The 20,719-nt window shown below is 39.9% G+C and overlaps 1 protein-coding gene across 3 annotated transcripts; it reads left to right on the top strand.

Annotated features, from left to right (window-relative positions):
- Nucleotides 1-3,826: 3,826 nt before the first annotated feature.
- Nucleotides 3,827-19,879, top strand: nfil3 (nuclear factor, interleukin 3 regulated). Of its 3 annotated transcripts, none has more exons than XM_060845407.1 (2): nucleotides 3,827-4,040; nucleotides 17,807-19,879. In XM_060845407.1, exon 2 carries the CDS (start codon nucleotides 18,074-18,076, stop codon nucleotides 19,580-19,582), a length of 1,509 nt encoding a protein of 502 aa, XP_060701390.1. In that variant the 5' UTR covers nucleotides 3,827-4,040; nucleotides 17,807-18,073; the 3' UTR covers nucleotides 19,583-19,879. The 3 variants fall into 3 exon arrangements, with proteins under 3 accessions (XP_060701390.1, XP_060701407.1, XP_060701399.1); XM_060845424.1 differs by lacking the exon at nucleotides 3,827-4,040 and adding an exon at nucleotides 4,902-5,409; XM_060845416.1 differs by lacking the exon at nucleotides 3,827-4,040 and adding an exon at nucleotides 4,902-5,648.
- The last annotated feature ends 840 nt before the right edge of the window (nucleotides 19,880-20,719 follow it).

The following is a 20,719-nucleotide window of genomic DNA, read 5'->3' as shown; positions in this document are numbered from 1 at the left end:
AACAATCAACAGACAGGAGTGTTCCCTCCCAGTTAGGGAACACTTCAGTGGTCCAGGACATTTGACCTCCAACCTTCGGGTGACCATCCTCCAAGGTGAACTTCGGGACATCCTCTCAGAGATTTAGACCACTCTGCACTCATGCACTCATATATACACTCTCTCTCAGGGACATTCACAACCCCCCACCGCAGACACGTGTACACAGACAAAGACCCACATGCACACATATATTTTGTGGGATGAATTTGTAGTTGCAGAGTTACATTGTACTTTGCTCAAAAACTGCATGAATTCATATAAAACTCTGTTTTCTCACTTTTTAGATTAGAATCAATCTAAACATCATGGCATAGACAGAGAACACAGGGTCTAGCTAACGCCCATTGTTAACAGCTAACCTGAAAATGCAACTTTTAAAAAAAGGTTTTGTTATTTACACATGAAAAAGTGAAACTATCATGGTATTCAAACAGACAAAAGACTCAACAGAAATTAAAGTATTTTTCAACGTATAATTTCAGTTACATCACACTGTAAATTTTTGCTTAGATTCTGTGCCTTAGAATTGTGTCTTCCACTATCACCTGATGAAGGAGTGGCGCTCCCAAAGCTAGTGTGCTTCCAATTAAACCTGTCGGACTACAACCTGGTGTTGTGTGATTTTTAACAATGTTGGAGCTGTATTGGAACAATATGGCCAGAAAAGCAGTTAGTTCTGGGTCACAAATCTTCACCAGGGTCCACGAGATGGGTGCACACATTACTAATTATCAGGGCTGTGCCTTCAGGGGAACCATGTACTCAGCTATACTACAACTTCTGTGACCAATCAAATTATGATCTTCATCATAACTGAGAGAAAGAGAGAGAATATGTGTGAAGATCTGCTCCTGAAATCGAAATCCTACATCTCTCATGTTCCTTTGATTGTAGGATAGTTGTCTCATCATTTGCTGTTGGTGCGCCTAAGTAGGAACATATGATTGAAGAAGAAGCTGGGAATATAAGAAGCAATGATAAGCAAATGGCTGGAGTTATTGTTGTCTAGGCCCAGCCTTTGAGGATTGCTGCTGGGAGCTGCGTCCTGTCCTTGGGACTTACCACCTGTAGCTGTGCCTTAGGATACTGCAAAATCTGGCCTGAAAGGGAGTGCTGGGTCCATGTCTCAGGATCAGACTTCAGGGCTTGTTAAGAGCCTGGTCTAGGGATTGTTGGTCGATTTGCTCTGGAAAATGCTGCCAGTTGCTAGGAGCTAGGGTAAGGAGAGAAGGAGATTGCAAGAAATTGGGGAGGGGAAGAAGAGGAGTTTCCTCAGATGGTGGAGTAGGAGAAGGATGCAAATAAAGTGGAAAGATGAAACTGCAAGAGGGTTAGGAACGAAGGAGGTTGCAAGTTTTATACAGTTTCAAACTGTCAAAAAAGCATACCCAACCAACACTTTAAAAATTTCTTCATGGGATGTTTGCTGCTTAGGCCAACATTTATTGCCCAGAGGGTAATTAAGAGTCAATCATATCGCTATAGGACCCACCTCACAATAATAAAATGATGGCATATTTCCTTACATGTGAACCAAGTAAGTTATTATGATGGTCGATAGTGGCTCCATGCTTACTATTAAGCCATCTTACATTTTAGTTGAAATCACATTCTAACATCTGCCATTGTGGAATTCAAACCCATGTCAGCAGAACATTTGTCTGGGAATCTGGATTACTAGCCCAGTGACATTATCACTATGCCACTATCAGCGAGCCAGGGAAGCTTGTAATCGCTGAGGTAATGAATTCTTTGCAAATGAATGTGGACCTAGATTACGGCTGCATGTGTTCAATGGCAACCAAATGGGGACAATATAGTGGGTGCTACTATAATAATCAATGTCAATTGTTAAATTTCAATCTGAGATGCAGTAAAAATGTACTAATAACCTGATTGAAATGTTTCAGTTTTGTGCATACGGAATAAAAATGAATTTGTACAGAAGACATGCTTAGGGTGTTTTTGTGTTGAAGTGGATATCAGTTGTTTAATAAACAAAGCATGCATTGTTAACTTATGTCTATTGCCTTGTGCCAATTTAAATTTTATGTGTTGTGCCAATATAAATTCCATGGTGTCTGATAAATTTCTGCTTTCCATGAATGATGTAGTTTTATGTTTAATGAAAGATTGATAATTCAAGATATTGATCAACTCTTCTAAATGTGCTTCTACGTAAGTCCAATTATCATGACTGAACACAATGATATTGTCACTACATGATTATATTACTTATATGAGTTAATGAGAATGAATATGTGGGATAAGGTTAGATTCCCTACAGTGTGGAAACAGGCCCTTCGGCCCAACCAGTCCACACCGGCCCTCCAAAGAGTAACCCACCCAGACCCATCTCCCTCTGACTAATGCACCGAACATTATGGACAATTTAGCATGGCCAATGCATCTGACCTGCACATCTTCGGATCGTTGGAGGAAACTGGGGCACCCGGAGGAAACCCACGCAAACACGGGGCGAATGTGCAAACTCCACACAGACAGTCGTCCTAGCCTGGAATCGAACCTGGGACCCTGGTGCTATGAGGCCGCAGTGCTCACCACTGAGCTGCCATGATAAGATAAAAGAAAATAAATAAAAGATAAATCCTTGAAAAAATCTTAAGAGTTTTTGTATAAAATATTTGGCATAGGGTATTGTTCAGAGAATTGAAATAGTTCATATACTTTAGGCAACTAAGTTGTGTGCAACTGTCTGAATAAACCATCATTTTAAACTACATGGAGGGAGGCTATTAGTAGGATTTAAAAAGGACGAGAATTTTAATATTAAAATAATTACTATCAAGCAACAATGCAGGCTAGTGAGTACAGGGATGATAGGTGAACAAGATGTGGTACCACTTATTAACATGACATTCATATTAACACAATATAAATGGGGCTTCTGGTTCAGAAATGGTTTAATGTAGAAGACCATCAGGAGTGCATTGGAGTAGTCAATTTCAACGGTACCGAAGACACAATTGAAGGTTTCAACTGCAGATGAGCTGACACAAGTGTAGATTATTGATGCTGTTGAGGTAAGATTGGTGACAAATGTATGTATGTCACAGATGTTTAAAGTTAAAAATCACACTACACCAGGTTATAGTCCAACAGATTTATTTGGATGCACTAGCTTTCAGAGTGCTGCTCTGAAAGCTGGTGCTTCCGAATAAACTATTGGACTATGGGCCTAGGTAGGAGGCTGTCCAGGGGTTCAGTGTGCACTTGATGGGTCGAATGCCCTTCTTCCATACTGTCGGGATTCAATGATTCAGAGTATGGATTCCTGATGAAGGATGAGAAGAAGTTTATCTTTGTTGCAACCATGTAGGGTGTCATTTGTTACATTGATCAAAATCAAACCGTTACCACGGTAATTAACACATTCTTAACTGGTTGATATTTAATTAGTTTAAAATGCTTGAAAAAAACAAAATCATGGCACTACACAACTTGAAGTCCGCCATTTCTGTCTTTAGTAACTTCATTTCACTGTTTTAGGACACCTTAAGCGCAAGCTGGCAGTGACCCTGCTGGATGTTACCTAAATAGCAGCTTCGTGAGATCAGCACCTCCTTCCGTCTGCGTCCGTAACTCTATTTCTCTCCAGTTATGCAACAGCGAGTTATATTGTGCCACTTTCCAATCTAACCCAGTACAATCTCAGCACCCGCCCCCTTTGGGCCCCGGTTCAGGCCGCATTGGCCGATCCCCTGCGACTCGCTGACGGCTCCTCTTCGCTGTGCGGTCAAGCGCACTGCCAATCAGACAGTTTTTTTCACTCAGGGTAGGTTGTTCGGCGGTTGACCTACTAACACAGATCTCGGGCACCATCAGCATCAGGCAGACGACTTTGTGAGAAGCACGGTTTCAATGGGAAGTAAGAAAGAGAGGAAAGAGGCATGATAAATAAAATATCGGTGTATTTCCAACGCGCGAGACGACCTCTGCTTTGGTTCTCAGCGGTTGCAGTTATGCTGTTTGGCGAGGTAAATGCTACTTTGATTTGTTGTTTTCTGGGTTGGTGCATGTAATAAAATGGATTTAATCTCCATCTAAAGGCGCAAAACTCCAGAGCGACAGTGTTTTGCGTCTCACTGTAACGAACAGCTTCTATATATAAATTCTTTTATAGTTATAATATCCATCTACTGAAGAGGTACTGACCGTGCTATTATGTAACCGCAGAAACGCTGCTAGCCTTTTATAATGTCTGTGAATTGATGCAAAACTAAAGAGAGGCAAGAAACCCTGCAAAATAAACAAAAGAACAGGATAGACTACAATTTTATAACGTGGAATTAGGATATCTGTAACAGGTTTCATGAATGTGTATGTGATACTGATACAGGTTGGTTCTGAGCAATATGTGTAATGGGATAACTATCGCTTTATGTGGCAAATTCTCCATTCTACTGTATATTTTTATGGTATTAATGCGTTATTATTAATAGCTTGTTCGCCTGCAGAGCACATCCTGTGCCTTGCACTGTAGGGCTTGTTCTTGTAAACATTGCATAATATAGCCATTATAAAACACTGGCAACATAAAGAGGCTGAAAGGGCGCTTTTGTAATTCTGGCATTAGGAAATTAGGACACGAGGGCAGTGCTGTTTGTTCTTTTAAAAAAAGATAAACAAATATTTATCATATCGGTTTGGAAACGATCATCACTACATATAATTCAATCCATTTAGAAAAATAAAATCCAACTATTTCCACAAACCTCGCGTTATTCACATCGGTCAATCGATCCACTCAAATGTATCATTCATTGTGGCAACTGACTGTCCTGTCCTTTTGAAGCAGAGCACGCCTATTTGGAAATGTTGCATAACGTAATCGGGAGGAGGAAAAGGTGGAATTCGCAAGGCACGAATTATAGGGATTGTGCAATCTTAACTGTAAGATTATCACAAAGCAGATATGCTTTGAGGAATGATCTAGGATATTTTAAATATCCATGTCCCGGAACCTACGTAATGGTAATTCTAAAGAATAAGCATTTCGATTATAATTGTCCAGCGGAATGTAAGGGAACCTATACATAGCCTCTGGCGCGGCATCGTAAAAATACGGCGAAGAAAGCTTTATCTTTTTAAAGTTTTTCTTAGCCAGATGGCGCGGCTTTTTCCTCCAGTACAAAGGAGTATGTTGTAGGCGTTGGTGTTGGGAGCACGTGAAGGGCAGCGGTTGCATTCCTTTGTTCGGGGCGGATCGGAGTGAAGAACAAGACCAAGAGCTGAATGAGGATGAATCAGCCGCAGGATCAGCACGGATGCTGCTTTTGTCACGTATCCTGATTCTTCCTGTCGCAATCCACTGAAAGGGAGAGAAAACGGAACATACGCACAGAGGTACATTATTATGAAGCAATCGCTTCAGGATTGGCACACCTTTCCAGAACATTTCATCAGTGCAGTCATAAACCAGTTCAATATTATGAACATATCGAATAACATGGGGCGGTGAGACTGGTTGCCGGAGCTTTAAGGCGATCTTTCAAGTGGGATAGTAGTTTTTGCTTAAGTATCATCCCTCCCTTATCCAACCATTTCATGGTCCCAGCCCTTAGTACATGACAACTCCCATGGTGGTAAGTACATGGATTGTATTTTTTTTCTGAATCTGGTGATTTAATAACTAGTTGATGACTGAAGATAAAGCTTTAAATTGTTTTAAAACGTATTGTTAATTTCATTTATTAATGTCACCTTTATTTAAAAATAATTTCTCTACCAATTAGTTCCGTTAAGTTCACACTTCATTGCTTTGCAAAAGATTTTTTTGCCATCCCTCCCCCTGCCATGCTCAAAGATTTTTTTGGCTAAGCTGTCTTTGTGATACTTGTTTTACTTCTAAAATAACAATAACTGCATTGTAGTGTTTAAAATCTATGTCACTGTTATTGTTGACCCGACGGCAAGCCAGAATTGTATATGGCTGGCTAAATAGGTCATTGGTGTAATAGCTTTATTTTCCTGGTGCTTAGTAATGTTGTCACCAGCAACGCTGGATTTGATGGCTGAGTTGCAATAAGGGAAAAGTTCTTTAGGTGGCGCAATGATCATTTTCACCCCTGCTGAAACAGAAACTTTTTTGCTTTGCCCCAACACCCATCAATTATGCGTTCCGCATCGTGACAAAATCACGAGAAAATCAATTCTACGTAGAAGAGATTGAGTGAAATGCAGGTAAATCGCAGCTTCATTTGGAAGGTGTGTTTGGGTGTACTACTTTCTTCAACACAGGATTGTCCATTACAGTTCTTGACTGGGCCCGCAGTTCTGTTAGTTCCATTTCCCATACTTTTGCACTTGCCCCTTCCCATTCCACTCCCACACCCCCCACCCCCAACACCAATATGGTCCGCTTAGTGCTCACTTTCCATCCAAAGGATCATAAGCCATTGTTTCTGCTATCTCCAGACATATATTCTCCTCCCTTCCCTTGTCAGCCTTAGAACATAGAACATTATAGCACAATACAGGCCCTTCGACCCTCGATGTTGCGCCTACCTGTGAAACAAATCTGAAGGCCATCAAACCTACGCTATTCCATTTTTGTCCATATATCTATCCACTGACCATTTAAATACCCTCGAAGTTGGTGAATCTACTACAGTGCAGACAGTGCGTTCCACACCCTTCCTGCTCTCTAAGTAAAGAAATTACCTCTGACATCTGTCCCATATCTATCACCCCTCAATTTAAAGCTATATCCCCTCTAGTCATCGCCATCCAAGGAAAAAGACTCTTACTGTCCATCCTATCTAACCCTCTGATTATTTTATATGTCTCAATGAAGTCACCTCTCAAGCCTCAAGTCCCTCAGCCTTTCCTCGTAAGACCTGCCCTCCATACAAGGCAACATCCTCCGAATCTTCTCCAAAGCTTTCACATCCTTCCTATAACACAGTGATCAGAACTGTATGCATTACTCCAAGTGCAGAGTTCTATACAGCTGCAGCATGACCTAATGGTTCCGAAATTCAATCCCTCTACTAATAAAAATCAACACACTGTATGCCTTCTTAACAACCCTATCAACCTGGTAGAAAATGTGTTGTTGGAAAAGCGCAGCAAGTCAGGCAGCATCCAAGGAGCAGGAGAATTGACGTTTCGGGCATGAGCCCTTCTTCAGGAATCAATCCTATCAACCTGGTTGGCTACTTTCAGGAATCTGTGTACATGGACACCGAGATCCCGGTGCTCATCAACACTACCAAGAGTCCTGCCAATAGCCTAGTACTCTGCATTCCTGTTACTCGTTCCAAAGTGAATCACCTCACCTTTATCTGCATTAAACTCCTCTCATTTGCCACCTCTCAACCCAGCTCTGCAGCTTATCTATGTTTCTCTGTTAACAACAACATCCTTCGGCACTATTCACAACTCCACCAACCTTAGTGTCGTCTGCAAATTTACTAATCCATCCTCCTAGGCTCTCATCCTGGTCATTTATAAAAATGACAAACCATAATAGACCCAAAACAGATCCTTGCAGTATACCACTAGTAATTAAACTCCAGGATGAACATTTCCCATCAACCACCATCCTTTACCTTCTTACAGCTAACCAATTTCTGATCCAAACGGTTAAATCACCCTCAATCCCATACCTCCATATTTGGTGCAATAGCCTAGCATGGGGAGCCTTATCAAATGCCTTCCTGAAATCCATAAACACCACATCAACTGTTTTACTGTCATCTACCTGTTTGGTCACCTTCTCAAAGAACTCAATAAGGTTTGTGAGGCATGACCTACCTTTCACAAAACCACGCTGACTATCCCTCATCAAATTATTCCTCTCTAGATAATTATAAATCCTTTTTTTTATATAACCTTTCCAACACTTTACCCAAAACAAAAATAAAGCTCACTGGTCTGTACTTACCAGGGTTGTCTCCATTCCCCTCCTTGAACAAGGGAACAGCATTTGCTATCATCTAGTCTTCTGGCACTATTCCTGTAGACAATGACAACATAAAGATCAAAGCCAAAGGCTTGGCAATCTCCTCTCTGGCTTCCCATAAAGCTGCTTCCTCCGAGACACCGTGGTCCACTCCTCCTCCACTCCCAACATCTCCTTACATCTCTGTAGCACCTTCCCATGCAATCTTAAAAGGTGTAATACTTACCTGTTTACGTCCTCCCAGTTCACTGTGCAAGGCCCCAAACATACTTTCCAAGTGAAGTAGAGATTTACCTGCACTTCACTGAGTCTAGACTATTGTACTTGCTGCTCACAACAATCTCCACTACATTGGGAAAATAAGACAAAGACTGAGTGACCACTTTGTGAAACACCTCCCCCTCACCCCATATTCCATCTGTGAAAATGACCTCAAGTTTCCAGTTGTCTACCACTTCAACATACCATCACATTTTCTGGCCAAAATTTCTGTCTTGGACCTGTTGCAGTGCTCCAGCAAAACTCAGCTCAAGCCTGGAGAACAATGTCTCATTTTCTGCTGCCTTCGGGACTCGTTATTGATTTGAATAATTTTAGGGCATAAGCACCTTCTTTACATTCTTAACCCATCCCCATATAGCAGCTGTCATCATCACATGGACTGCTCTCATCACAGTGAACACAATTTTATCCACTAATGGTCTCCATAAGCACCTTTCTCTTCCCCTGGGTCATCATCATTCAACCGCTGTCTTTTCTCTCCGGGCTCCATCTTCGCCTATCATTACATCATTCCCCCCTCCCATCCCTGCTTTCAGCATACAGTATACCACTTTCAGCATATGTACCAACTGAGAGCTTTTATCAGTTCTGAAGAAGGTCTTTGGACAGAAAACAGAGTCAACATTTTGCGTCCAAAGACCACCTTCAGAACTGATAAAAGCTCTCAGTTGGTACATATGCTGAAAGTGGTATACTGTATGCTGAAAGCAGGGCTGGGAGGGGGAAATGATGTAATGATAGGCCAAGATGGAGCCCAGAGAGAGAGGACAGCAAACAGAGTCAACATTTTGCGTCCAATGTTCTGGCCTCAACTGCTTTCTTTGACAAAGAATTTCATAGGCTTACCACTCTTTGGGTGAATAAATTTCTCCTCATCTCAATCCTGAATGACCTACCTTTTATTGTTGGATTGTTACCCACTCGTTCTGGATTTCCTGATCATCAGGAACCTCCTTCCTGTGTTTATTCTATCTGGTCTTCTTAAAATTTTATAAGTTTCCATGAGATTCCTTCTAAACTCCAATGAATATTGTTCTGATTGATCTGGTCTGCCTTCATAAGTCAGTCCTGACACTGGAGGAATTAGTCTGGTACACTTTTAGTGCACTCACTTCATACTCAGAACATCATTCCTCAGATGAGATTATAATTGTCCAGCATTCCAGGGTGATCCCATCAGGTCCCTGAACAATTGCAACAAGACCACCCCCATTTGTGTTGAATCCTCTCGCTATGAAACTAAATTCCACTTGATTTTTTTCACTACCTGCTTGCCCCGCTGACTGTGTTCAAGAACCCTCCAACCACAAGGGATGGACTCAGATTTCTCCTGTTTCCTCATTTCCCCAACCCACCCACCTTGTCTCAGTCCCAACCCTTGAACTCAGCACCACCTTCCTAACCTGCAATCTTCTTCCTGACCTCTCTCGCCCCCACACCCACTCCGGCCTATCACCCTCACCTTAACCTCCTTCCACCTATCGTATTTCCAACGCCCCTCCCCCAAGTCCCTCCTCCCTACCTTTTATCTTAGCCTGCTTGGCACACTTTCTTCATTCCTGAAGAAGGGCTCATGCCCAAAACATAGATTCTCCTGCTCCTTGGATGCTGCCTGACTTGCTGCGCTTTTCCAGCAACACATTTTCAGCTGTGTTCAAGAATACCCATGTCTCATAGTACCTACTCGTTCCCATTCTGTCACCATTCATATAATAATCTGCCACTCAATTTGTCCAAATTGTTACTGATAGTCTTTTGTTGTGATTTTCAGACATTAAGTAGTCTGCACAAAAAATAGTATTTCTGTAATTTAAAAGTAAGAAAAGCAAAGTCATGATTAAAGTCAAACATTAGTGGAGTGCCTCAGGGGTCAGTGTTGGGTCCATTGCTGTTTGTTATTTATGTCAATGATTTGGATGAAAATGTGTAAGGCATGATTAGTAAGTTTGCAGATAACACTAAAACAGGAGGTATCGTGGACAGTCAGGAAGGATATCAGAAATTGCAGCAGGATCCTTATCAGCTAGGGAAGTGGGCTGAGAAATGGCACATAGAGTTTAATATAGATAAGTGTGAAGTCTTACATTTTGGAAAATCAAATCAAGGTAGGGAGTGTAGTGGAACAGTGGGACCTTATTCATTCATAGAATGTGGCATTGCTGGCTAGGTCAGCATTCATTGCCCATCCCCAATTGCCCACAGAAATTTGAGGGTCAACCACATTTTTGTGGATCTGGAGTCACATGTGGGCAAGACCAGAATGGTAGTATCCTTCCTTAAAGGATGTTAGTGAACCAGATGGAACTTTGCTGACAACAATGGCTTCATGATAATCATTAGACTTCTTAGTTCAGATTTATTTTTGTTGAGTTCAAATTCCACCATCTGTGATGAAAGGATTCAAAGCCAGGTCGGTCCTCAGAGTATTAATTATCTGCGATCTCCAGATTAATAGTCCACTAGGCCATCACGTCCCCTTACTGTAATATTAAAACATGAATGACAGCTGTTCTTTCTATTTATTATGAAATTACTGTTATGCTTATTTCAATTTTAAATTCAATTGAATGGAAACCCTCACCTTTGTTCACTTTTCATGCATAAACATCAAACATATAGTGCAATAAAACCTTGAACCAGCTTTTCTAAACTTTGTAATTTCCAATTATAATTGCTACAGCCATTTACAAGTAGATATGATTGTGAAGGATTTCAGTTGATAATTGAATGCTTAATTAACACATTATATGAGTAATGTGTCAAATAATGAAAATCTGCATTGAAGAAAATGAATCCATAAGGAAAAAGTTTTGTGACTTATTCCTCTAGAATTGCAAGGGTTAAGGATAATTAATACAATCCACTGGTAATATTATTGAATGAAAACATATACCTTCTTTAAACTTCGTGTAGCTATCCAAGGTTGATTTTCTTTGAGACAGTCAAGGCAGTTGTTTTTGTTTAAAAATAGTGCAGTTAATTTGTTAGAAAATTAAATGGAGATTAACTCAGTGATCAATTGGCTTGTCCTATAATGATAGTGTTGTCCCAGCCAAATCAAATAAAATCCAAATTATTTGGCCTCTTTACCTAAATGATATGATTTTTATTAAGTTTTTTGAGAAGTTCCCAATTACACATAGCTATTGAAATATTTTCAGTTAATATTTTATAGTTAGCTGAAACTGGGGACCTGTCTAAACTTTCTGATGGTGGTAAAAGAAAATTCCTGACTAAGAGTTTACAAGTGTTCAATTCTGCTTTAGATGCACTTGAATGAATAATTAGTTTCAATACTATATAACTCAATTTTTAAAATTGAAAGCAATTTCCCAAATATACAAAATGGAGTTTAAAAGAATCAACTTTTCTTCATTGTGGGGAGGTCATATTGTGGCTATACAGGACATTGATTAGGCCACTTTTGGAATGCTGCATTCAATTCTGGTCTCACCTCTATAGGAAGGATGTTCTGAAACCTGAAAGGGTTCAGAAAAGTTTGTGAGAAGATTTGTAGCTTGTGTGCTCGTTGTTGTGGTTCTGTTCGTTGAGCTGGGAATTTGTGTTGCAGATGTTTTGTCCCCTGTCTAGGTGACATCCTCAGTGCTTGGGAGCCTCCTGTGAAGCGCTTCTGTGATGTTTCCTCCTGCATTTATAGTGGTTTGTCTCTGCCGCTTCCGGTTGTCAGTTCCAGCTGTCCGATGCAGTAGCCGGTATATTGGCTCCAGGTCGATGTGTTTGTTGTTAGAATCTGTGGATGAGTGCCATGCCTCTAGGAATTCCCTGGCTGTTCTCTGTTTGGCTTGTCCTATAATGATAGTGTTGTCCCAGTCAAACTCATGTTGCTTGTCATCCGTGTCTGTGGCTACTAAGGATAGTTGATCGTGTCGTTTCGTGGCTAATTGGTGTTCATGGATATGGATTGTTAGCTATCTTCCTGTTGTAGGACAAACAGGGAGACACAGTAGCCACAGACGTAGGTGACAAGCAACATGAGTTCGACTGGGACAACACTATCATAGGACAAGCCAAACAGAGAACAGCCAGGGAATTCCTAGAGGCATGGCCCTCATCCACAGATTCTATCAACAAACACATCGATCTGGACCCAATATACCGGCCACTGCAGCGGACAGCTGGAACTGACAACCGGAAGCGGCAGAGACAAACCACTATAAATGCTGGAGGAAATATCACAGAAGCACTTCACAGGAGGCTCCCAAGCACTGAGGATGTCACCTACACAGGGGACAAAACATCTGCAAAACAAATTCTCAGCTCGGCGAACAGAACCACAACAAAAAACAGGGTTCAGAAAAGATTTACAAGAATGTTGCCAGGGTTGGATGGTTTGAGCTATAGGGCGAAGCTGAATAGGCTGAGGCTATTTTTCCTGGAGTGTCAGAGGCTGAGGGGTGACCTTATAGAGGCTTATAAAATCATGCGGGGCACAGGTAGGATGAGTAGCCAAGGTCTTTTCCCCAGGGCAGGGAAGTCCAGAACTAGAGGGCATAGGTTTAAAGTGAGACGGGTAAGATTTAAAAAGGACCTATGGGGCAACGTTTTCACACCAAGTGTGGTTTGTATTTGGAATGAGCTGCCAGAGGAAGTGATGGAGGCTGGTACAATTCAAGATTTTAAAGGCATCTTGATGGGTATATGAATCGGAGGGGTTTAAGGGATATGCTGGCAAATGGGACTAGATTCGGTTAGACTATATGGTCAGCATGAATGGAGTGGACTGAAGGGTCTGTTTGCATGCTGTACAGCTCTATGACTGCATGAGATAGACTTGTTTTAATCTTCTGTTTGATTGGGGATGGAGGGAGGTCTTCTGCTGCTGTAGTTGACCCAGTTTCACCAACATTGCTTTGTCAGCAGTGGTGACAGTAGCTAACTATTAAGATGAATTCACTTGATTTTGGATAATAACAAATCTTCTAATTATATTTTTCCTTTTTAATATTAGCCTTCAATGAAAAAGTGCAGAGCAGATAACTGTTAAGATTTTAAAAACTAAATCAGCATGTTCCGATACAAACATGCTGGGTGCCATTCACTTTGCTTGCTGAATGTCTTTTTTGTTACACAGTGCTCTCGGTAATAAAGGTTACCTCCTGGCTCATAATTTTTTGATTCATCAAAGATGAATGTATATTTATTTTCACAAGCATTTAGAAACTATAATGAGTCAGAGCAGAATAATTTAAACAGAAGTTGTCTTCATCGGTTATTTCTTTGAAAATTACTGATTAGGTCATCAGCTTTTATACTTGAGCCAGTAAAGCCATGCAATACATTCTCAACTGAAATGCATTTATCCTGTTAATAAATGAAAAGCTCAAACAAGTTATGTTTAAAAAAAAATCCATCTGATATTGTACTTGAATATCCCATGTGAATTTAGTCATTTTAAGATTTGCTGGTAATCATTTCCATTTGTAATACTTCTGGGAGCTAACTTGAGGGGTGGATCCAGGTCCTGCGAAGAATTTTCCAAGTTGTGACTAATAAAAATAGTTTGCGTTAAAAATAAACTGTTGTGCAGAAACTCAACAAGTCTGACAGCATCTGTGGAGAGAAAGCAGAGCTAACATTTTGGGTCCAATGACCCTTCTTCAGAACTGGACCTGAAATGTTAACTTTGCTTTCTCTCCAGAGATGCTGCCAGAACTGCTGAGTTTCTCCAGCAATTTTTAGTTTTGTTTCAAATTTCCAGCATCCACAGTTATTTGATTAATTTTAATATTTTTGAGTTTATGATTATTCTCAGCAAATAAAGCTCTAAAGAAACAAAATGTTATATAGAATGGTCAACATATTTGTATAGAGGCAAATCAGGGCATAACTTATATACCTTAATGGTAAGGTCCTAGGGAGTGTTGCTGAACAAAGACCATGAAGGGCTGCTTCACACTTCCTTGAAAGTGGAGTCACTGATAGGCTAATGAAGAGGTGTTTGGTATTTATTGGTCAGAGCATTGAGTAGAGGAGTTGGAAGGTTATTTGCTGCTGTACAGGACGTTTTAGGTCACTTTCAGAATATTGCAGAAAATCAACCTATAGGAAGGATGTTGTGAAACTTGCAGGGGTTCAGATAAGGTTTGCAAGGATATTCATCTGTTTTCTTCCAACAGATTTAATTGGAAGCACTAGCTTTCAGAGTGCTGCTCCTTCAGGTGGCTGTGGAATATAAGATTGTAAGACACAGAATTTATAGCAAAAGTTTACAGTGTGATGTAATTGAAATTATAATTTGAAAAAGACCTGGATTGTTTGTTAAGTCTCTCACCTATTAGAATGACCATGCTGGTTTCAATTCTTTCATATGTAAATCACAGAACTTTTTTTTAAAAAGTTACATTCCCAAGTGAACTTTAATAGAAAACGTATTGAAGGTGTGAGCTCCCCTGTGTGATACTGTTGTGTCACAATGTTTAGACTGATTCTAAATTTTAAAAAATGCATTTACACAATCTTACATGGAGTCATGCAATTTTTGTGCAAAGTAAAATGTAACTGTGCAAGTACAAATTCACAACATAAACTTGTGTGTGTGTGGGGGGGGGGCGGTTGGGGGGGGGTGTGGAGGGTCGTGAGTGTCTGTGAGAAAGTGGGTGGTACATTGGTGAGACTGAGCAGAGGCTACAGCAATGGCTGAATGGGCACCGCAGAACAATCAACAGACGACAGGAGAGTGTACCCTCCCAGTTGGAGAACACTTCAGCAGTCCGGAACATTCAACCTTGGGCCTTCAGGTGACCATCCTCCCAAGGTGGACTTCGGGACAGGCAGCAATGAAAAGTGGCTAAGCAGAGGTTGATAGCTAACTTCGGTACCCATAGGACGGCCTCAGCCGGGACCTTGGGTTCATGTCACACTACAGGTAACCCCATTGCACACTCTCAGTCTGTGTCATAATGTTTTTTTTAAACATTATGACACAGACTGCATCACACAGGGGAGCTGACACCTTCAGTACATTATCTGGGCTGACAGACACCAATTGTTAACGTTCACCTGGGAATGTAACTTTTTTTTAAAAAGTTTTGGCGATTTGCATATGAAAGAACTGAAACCAATGTGGTCATTCTAACAGATGAGAGACTTAACAAACAATCCAGTTCTTTTTCAAAATATAATTTCAGGTACATCTCACTGTAAACTTTTGCTATAAATTCTGTCTTACAATCTTATACTCCCACAAACACCTGATGAAGGAGTGATGCTCTGAAAGCTAGTGCTTCCAATTAAACCTGTTGGACTATAACCTGGTGTTGTGTGACTTTTAACTTTGTAACCCCAGTCCAACATCAGCATCTCCAAATCATTGCAAGGATATTGCTAGGGTTGGAACGTTTGAGCTACAGATGAATAGACTAGACCTGTTTTCCCTGAAGCATCGGCTGAGGGGTGACTTTATAGAGATTTATAAATTTGTGAGGGGCATGAATAGGATAAATAGACAAGGTATTTTCCCTGGGGTGGGGGAGTCTAGAATTAGAGGGCATATGTTTAGGGTGAGAGGGGGAAATTTTAAAAGGGACTTGAGGGGCAACTTTTTCATACAGACGGTGGTGTGTGTATGCAATGAGCTGCCAGAGGAAGTGGTGGAGGCTGGTAAAATTACTGCATTTAAAAGGCATCTGGATGGGTATATGAATAGGAAAGATTGAGACTGATATGGGCCAAATGCTGGCAAATGGGACTAGATTAATTTAGCATATCTGGTCACGCGGCTGCGGGGGGGGGGTGGAATGAGACTGTCACACACCACCTTCTAGAATGTGCCTACGCAGAAGAAGTTTGGAGAGGAATGCAGTGGTGTTTGTCGAGGTTTGCCCCTAGCAGCGCCGTGACGCAGGACTCCGTGCTCTACGGCCTGTTCCCCGGGAGGCACACCGAGACGAACATCAATTGTGCCTGGAGGATCATCAACTCGGTGAAAGACGCTCTCTGAGTGGTCCGAAACCTGTTGATCTTCCAGCTGAAGGAGTTGACCCCGACTGAGTGTTGTAGACGGGCACATTCCAAGGCCCAGGACTACGTGTTGAGGGATGCGCTGAAGCTTGAGACAGCTGCCGCCAAGGCGGGTTGGGGAAAGACCACTATGTAACGTCTGCCTGTCTAAAGAACAGGGGGCCCATGCAGTCATTTGGGCTCTGCTGACGCCTCAGCTAAATATATGGGCATATGATTGAAAAATGTACAGACCTGTATATAAAAATGATAAATTCTGATCTCTGAATGTAAATGTTTACATATGTATGGCATGACCAACTGTACAGACCATCAAATTATTTTATTAATAAAGTAAATTTTTGAAATAAAAAAAAATCTGGTCAGCATGGATGAGTTGGACCAAAGGGTCTGTTTCCATGCTGTACATCTCTCTGACTCTACGATTCTATAATTGTGACTTAGACCATTTGGCTGGGACATAATTTTGTTCTAATATTACAACTATTTTAGCTTGTTTTCTAATGACAAGGTTTTTACTTCATAATTTCTTTGCAATGTAGCCTTGTTTTATTAGTTATCCATGTTCTGGCCTAAAATCTTGTTTGGGACTCTAGCTATCTGTATATTGAATTGGAGAGATTGCAAAGGGAATGGTTGCAGCTTCAATTATAATTCATCAGAAACTATTAGTTATATATTATGGCTTTCCCCATTCCTTAGTGTCTTAAAAATTCAAGATCTTTAAAAAATATTTTGTCCATAGAGGGTCTGTGTTTAGTTGGGACCATCAAAAATTGTCAGTTTTAATAAGACTTACAGATAATGGAGAATTGGCTGGATTGTGCACTTGATAAAAATGTACTTATTCACCCATGGACGAAATTTTAACCCTCAAAGATAGGTTGGGTAAGATTTTTTTTTAAAAAGGTAAATATTTGAATACCAAAATGAGCCTACTTACCTATGGTTTTAATAGAGGTGGACAGAGTCCATGCAACCAGTCCAATTTGTCTGAGGTAGGCTAGCAACTTAAATTTCAAAAGAAGTTGAGTACCTCTTATTTGGCCACCATCCCAATTTTCAAGTTGTCAGCAATTTCCAGCAGCTAAGGAGAAGGGAGAAGGATTCTTCTGGTCTCTTGCACTAGATATCCAATACACGAATACAGTCTGGCTAGCTATAGTCAGGAAACAGACTTTATAAAAAAAATCTAATTGGGATCTCTTTATAAATTTAAAGAGCATTTTCTGGATTTACTGACTCAACGCAGCATCCAGTAAATCCTCCTTGCCTCATAGTTAATATCCATTTACATGTTTATGAAATTTACATTTAACTCTGCAACAATTTCTTTTTTTTTCATAAATAGCTTGATAAAACTTGGCTCATTACATGTCTGAAGCAAGTTTCAATTTAATCTGCAGTTTGGCAACATATTATGTTAACCAAGCAAATTAACTTGTAAGATATTACCTGCAGACCTCGTATAAACCTTTTTTGATAAACATGAGCATAAAGATAAATGGTCCAGAAATCAATGTAACATTGCTTTGTTTCAGAATGATTAATAAATATCTACTTAATCTTTTTCAGTTTATCGATGGGATTACAGTCTGATCAACAAAAATATCCATCATCCTGATCCGCAAGTACAAAAATAATTTTTGTAGCTTTATTTGAAGCAAAACTAGCTGTGAAGATCTCTAAGATTAGGGTCTCCAATTTCATTGTTTCATGAATAGTGAAAATGTAGTAATAGAAACCTCTAATGGAAGCAAAACTTTCATCGATAAATACAATTGAAAATAGTTAAAAAACATTCTGCCCAGTCAGAAACTTGCAAAGAACAAAGCAGGTATAATGGCAGCTCAAAGACCAACACTTCAGAATGAACCAGCTTTGATTAGATCTTGCATTTCTGGAGAACAAATGGTGGTGTTAGCTCCTGCTTTAGAAAATATGGCAGAATCTCTTTGTGCAGACGACAGCATCCTAAGTGATGACCTGAGCACTGGCTCTCTCAAACAGAAATCTTCAAGCTGCCGAAGAAAACGAGAATTCATACCCGATGAGAAAAAAGATGCATTATACTGGGAAAAGAGAAGAAAAAATAATGAAGCAGCCAAAAGGTCTCGTGAGAAACGACGTTTGAATGATATGGTTTTAGAGAACAAGCTGATGGCTTTAGGTGAAGAAAATGCACGACTGAAAGCAGAGCTTCTTGCTCTGAAACTAAAATTTGGATTAATCACTGCAGCATTTTATACACAGGAGATACAAAACCTTGGAAATGCTTCAGGGCCATGCTTTCAAGACTATAAACCTTCCAGTATAAATTTAAGTTCTTTTGCTCCTGATCATGAGCGTGGTTTTCTTGGAAATGGATGTATTTCAGTCATTAAACATTCACCACCAAATTCATTGTCAGATGTTTCAGAAATATCTTCAAATGCCAGAGAAAGTCCTCTTCTTCAAGTAGCATGTAAAAGCCCAAATGGCACCTTTAAGGTTATAAAACAGGAGCCTCTGGAGTTCAAAGTAGATTCTGAAACTTGTTTGCGAGAACCCAGAGAGGGTAATGGTTCTTATGTGTCAACCATGTATAGAAACTGTATTGGGAGTACCTTCAGCAGGAACTATTCACATTCACCAACTTCTATACAGATTGCTAGGTCATCAAGTAATTCGCCAAGAACGTCAGAAGCTGATGACAGTACATTAGGAAAACCTACATCTGAAGAAGATGGTGAAGATGAACAGCAAGTGCCTAAAGGCCCAATCTCCTCTCCTGTGGAATCCAAAATTGTGCACAGTGCCATAGTTAAGGTTCCTGAATCAAACTCCTCTGCACTGCCTCACAAACTTCGTATCAAGGCTAAAGCAATCCAGATTAAAGTAGAGAATGTTGAAGCATATTATGAAACACCAGAGAAACAGCCAGAATCTGCCAATAACATTTCTGCTAAAATATCTTACCCATTGAACAGAACAGAAATGTTTAAATGCAGTGCTTCAAATGCAGTCCATCCTTCTTTAGCTCCCTTGTCTATTCAAGTAGCAAGCATCAATGATTGGTCTCACAAACCAGAATTTTGGCATCAGAAAGGAAGTGACGAGAAATTGGAAGGGGCTTATAAAAATGTTCATCAGTCATGTTCCCCTGCACTGGCAAACCAATCACTTGCTGCTGGGAAAGACGGTACCTTCATTCATCAAGGAGTACAATTGGAATCAGAAAACTTGTACTTAAAACAAGGCATTGCAAATTTAAGTGCAGAAGTAGCCTCACTGAAAAAACTCATAGAAAAGCAGCAGGTTGCTGCTTCAGACTCTGGCAAAAGCACTACTGAAAAAAGATTTGTCAATTGAGATTGCAAATGAAGTAGAGTAGTTAATTTTATATTATGCTAAATTTTCACTGGAACAATTTTTGTCTTTTCACTGTAGTCAAGTTGTAATTCCTTGCAAATGCTCACATTGTTTGAACTGTATACTTTGAACATTGACTTTTGTGGACCCTGTGATACACAGGTTGTACTGTACAATGAGAGCATTCATTTCTATACTTGCAATTACTTGATACAAAGCTATGGATGACTCTTTCATCCTTATGTTTTGTTCAACATCCAAAATTGAAATATCATGTACATCAAATTAAACAGTTGACGAACACTGAGATTTGCCTTTTTTTCTTACTTAATATTTCAGCAATTATCAAGAAACAGTGTTAAGTTTGATATTTAGTTATTTTAGGTTACAATGTATAATTGTTCACTTGTAAGTAGCTACTTAAAACCAGGAAACATTTTAAGTTTAAAAAAGTTCTCTGGTATCGAGTATATTTTAGTCAACACTTACCACATGAAAGTTGAAGGCAGGTGAATTCAGCTCAATTACAATTTTTTTTATATAATGTACTGATCACTTGAATGTATATATTTAGGAACAATTTTGATTATTTTATTACAAATCTTATTCTTATATCTTATACTGAGTTTCTTCTTTTTTCAGTGCTTGGGAATAGATCACTTACTGTCCAGTGTCGATATCAAACACAGTTGGGTCAATTATATCTATCATTCAAGTTGGTAGAATGAAGCTTCTTTGACCCTATTCTTAAAAATGTGCCTTAGTACAACCTTTTAAAGAAAGCCCACATTGCACTCATTAAATCTATTCAAGGCTGAGATAGACAAGAGTTTTAATCAATAATGAAATTAAGAGTTAGAGGGAAGGGGCAGAAAAGTGGCATTCAGGGTTATCAGATGAGCCATGATCTCATTGAATGGTAGATCAGACTCTGTGGGCTAAATGAACCACTTCTGCAACTATATCTTCAGGTTATATAGTTTACATTCAAACCAAACTTCCATGTTGATGAAATGAAACCTGATGCTCTTCACATTATAATTTGTGAATAATCAAAATAAAATGAAAAGTTGGGTTTATAAACAAACAGTGAAGTTTAACCAATTGAATGTAATAAGGATGGGTATATCTGTGGAA

This window comes from Hemiscyllium ocellatum, chromosome 2, assembly GCF_020745735.1.
Source record: "Hemiscyllium ocellatum isolate sHemOce1 chromosome 2, sHemOce1.pat.X.cur, whole genome shotgun sequence".
Lineage (NCBI taxonomy): Eukaryota > Metazoa > Chordata > Chondrichthyes > Orectolobiformes > Hemiscylliidae > Hemiscyllium > Hemiscyllium ocellatum.
This window is presented reverse-complemented; position numbering and strand designations above follow the sequence as displayed.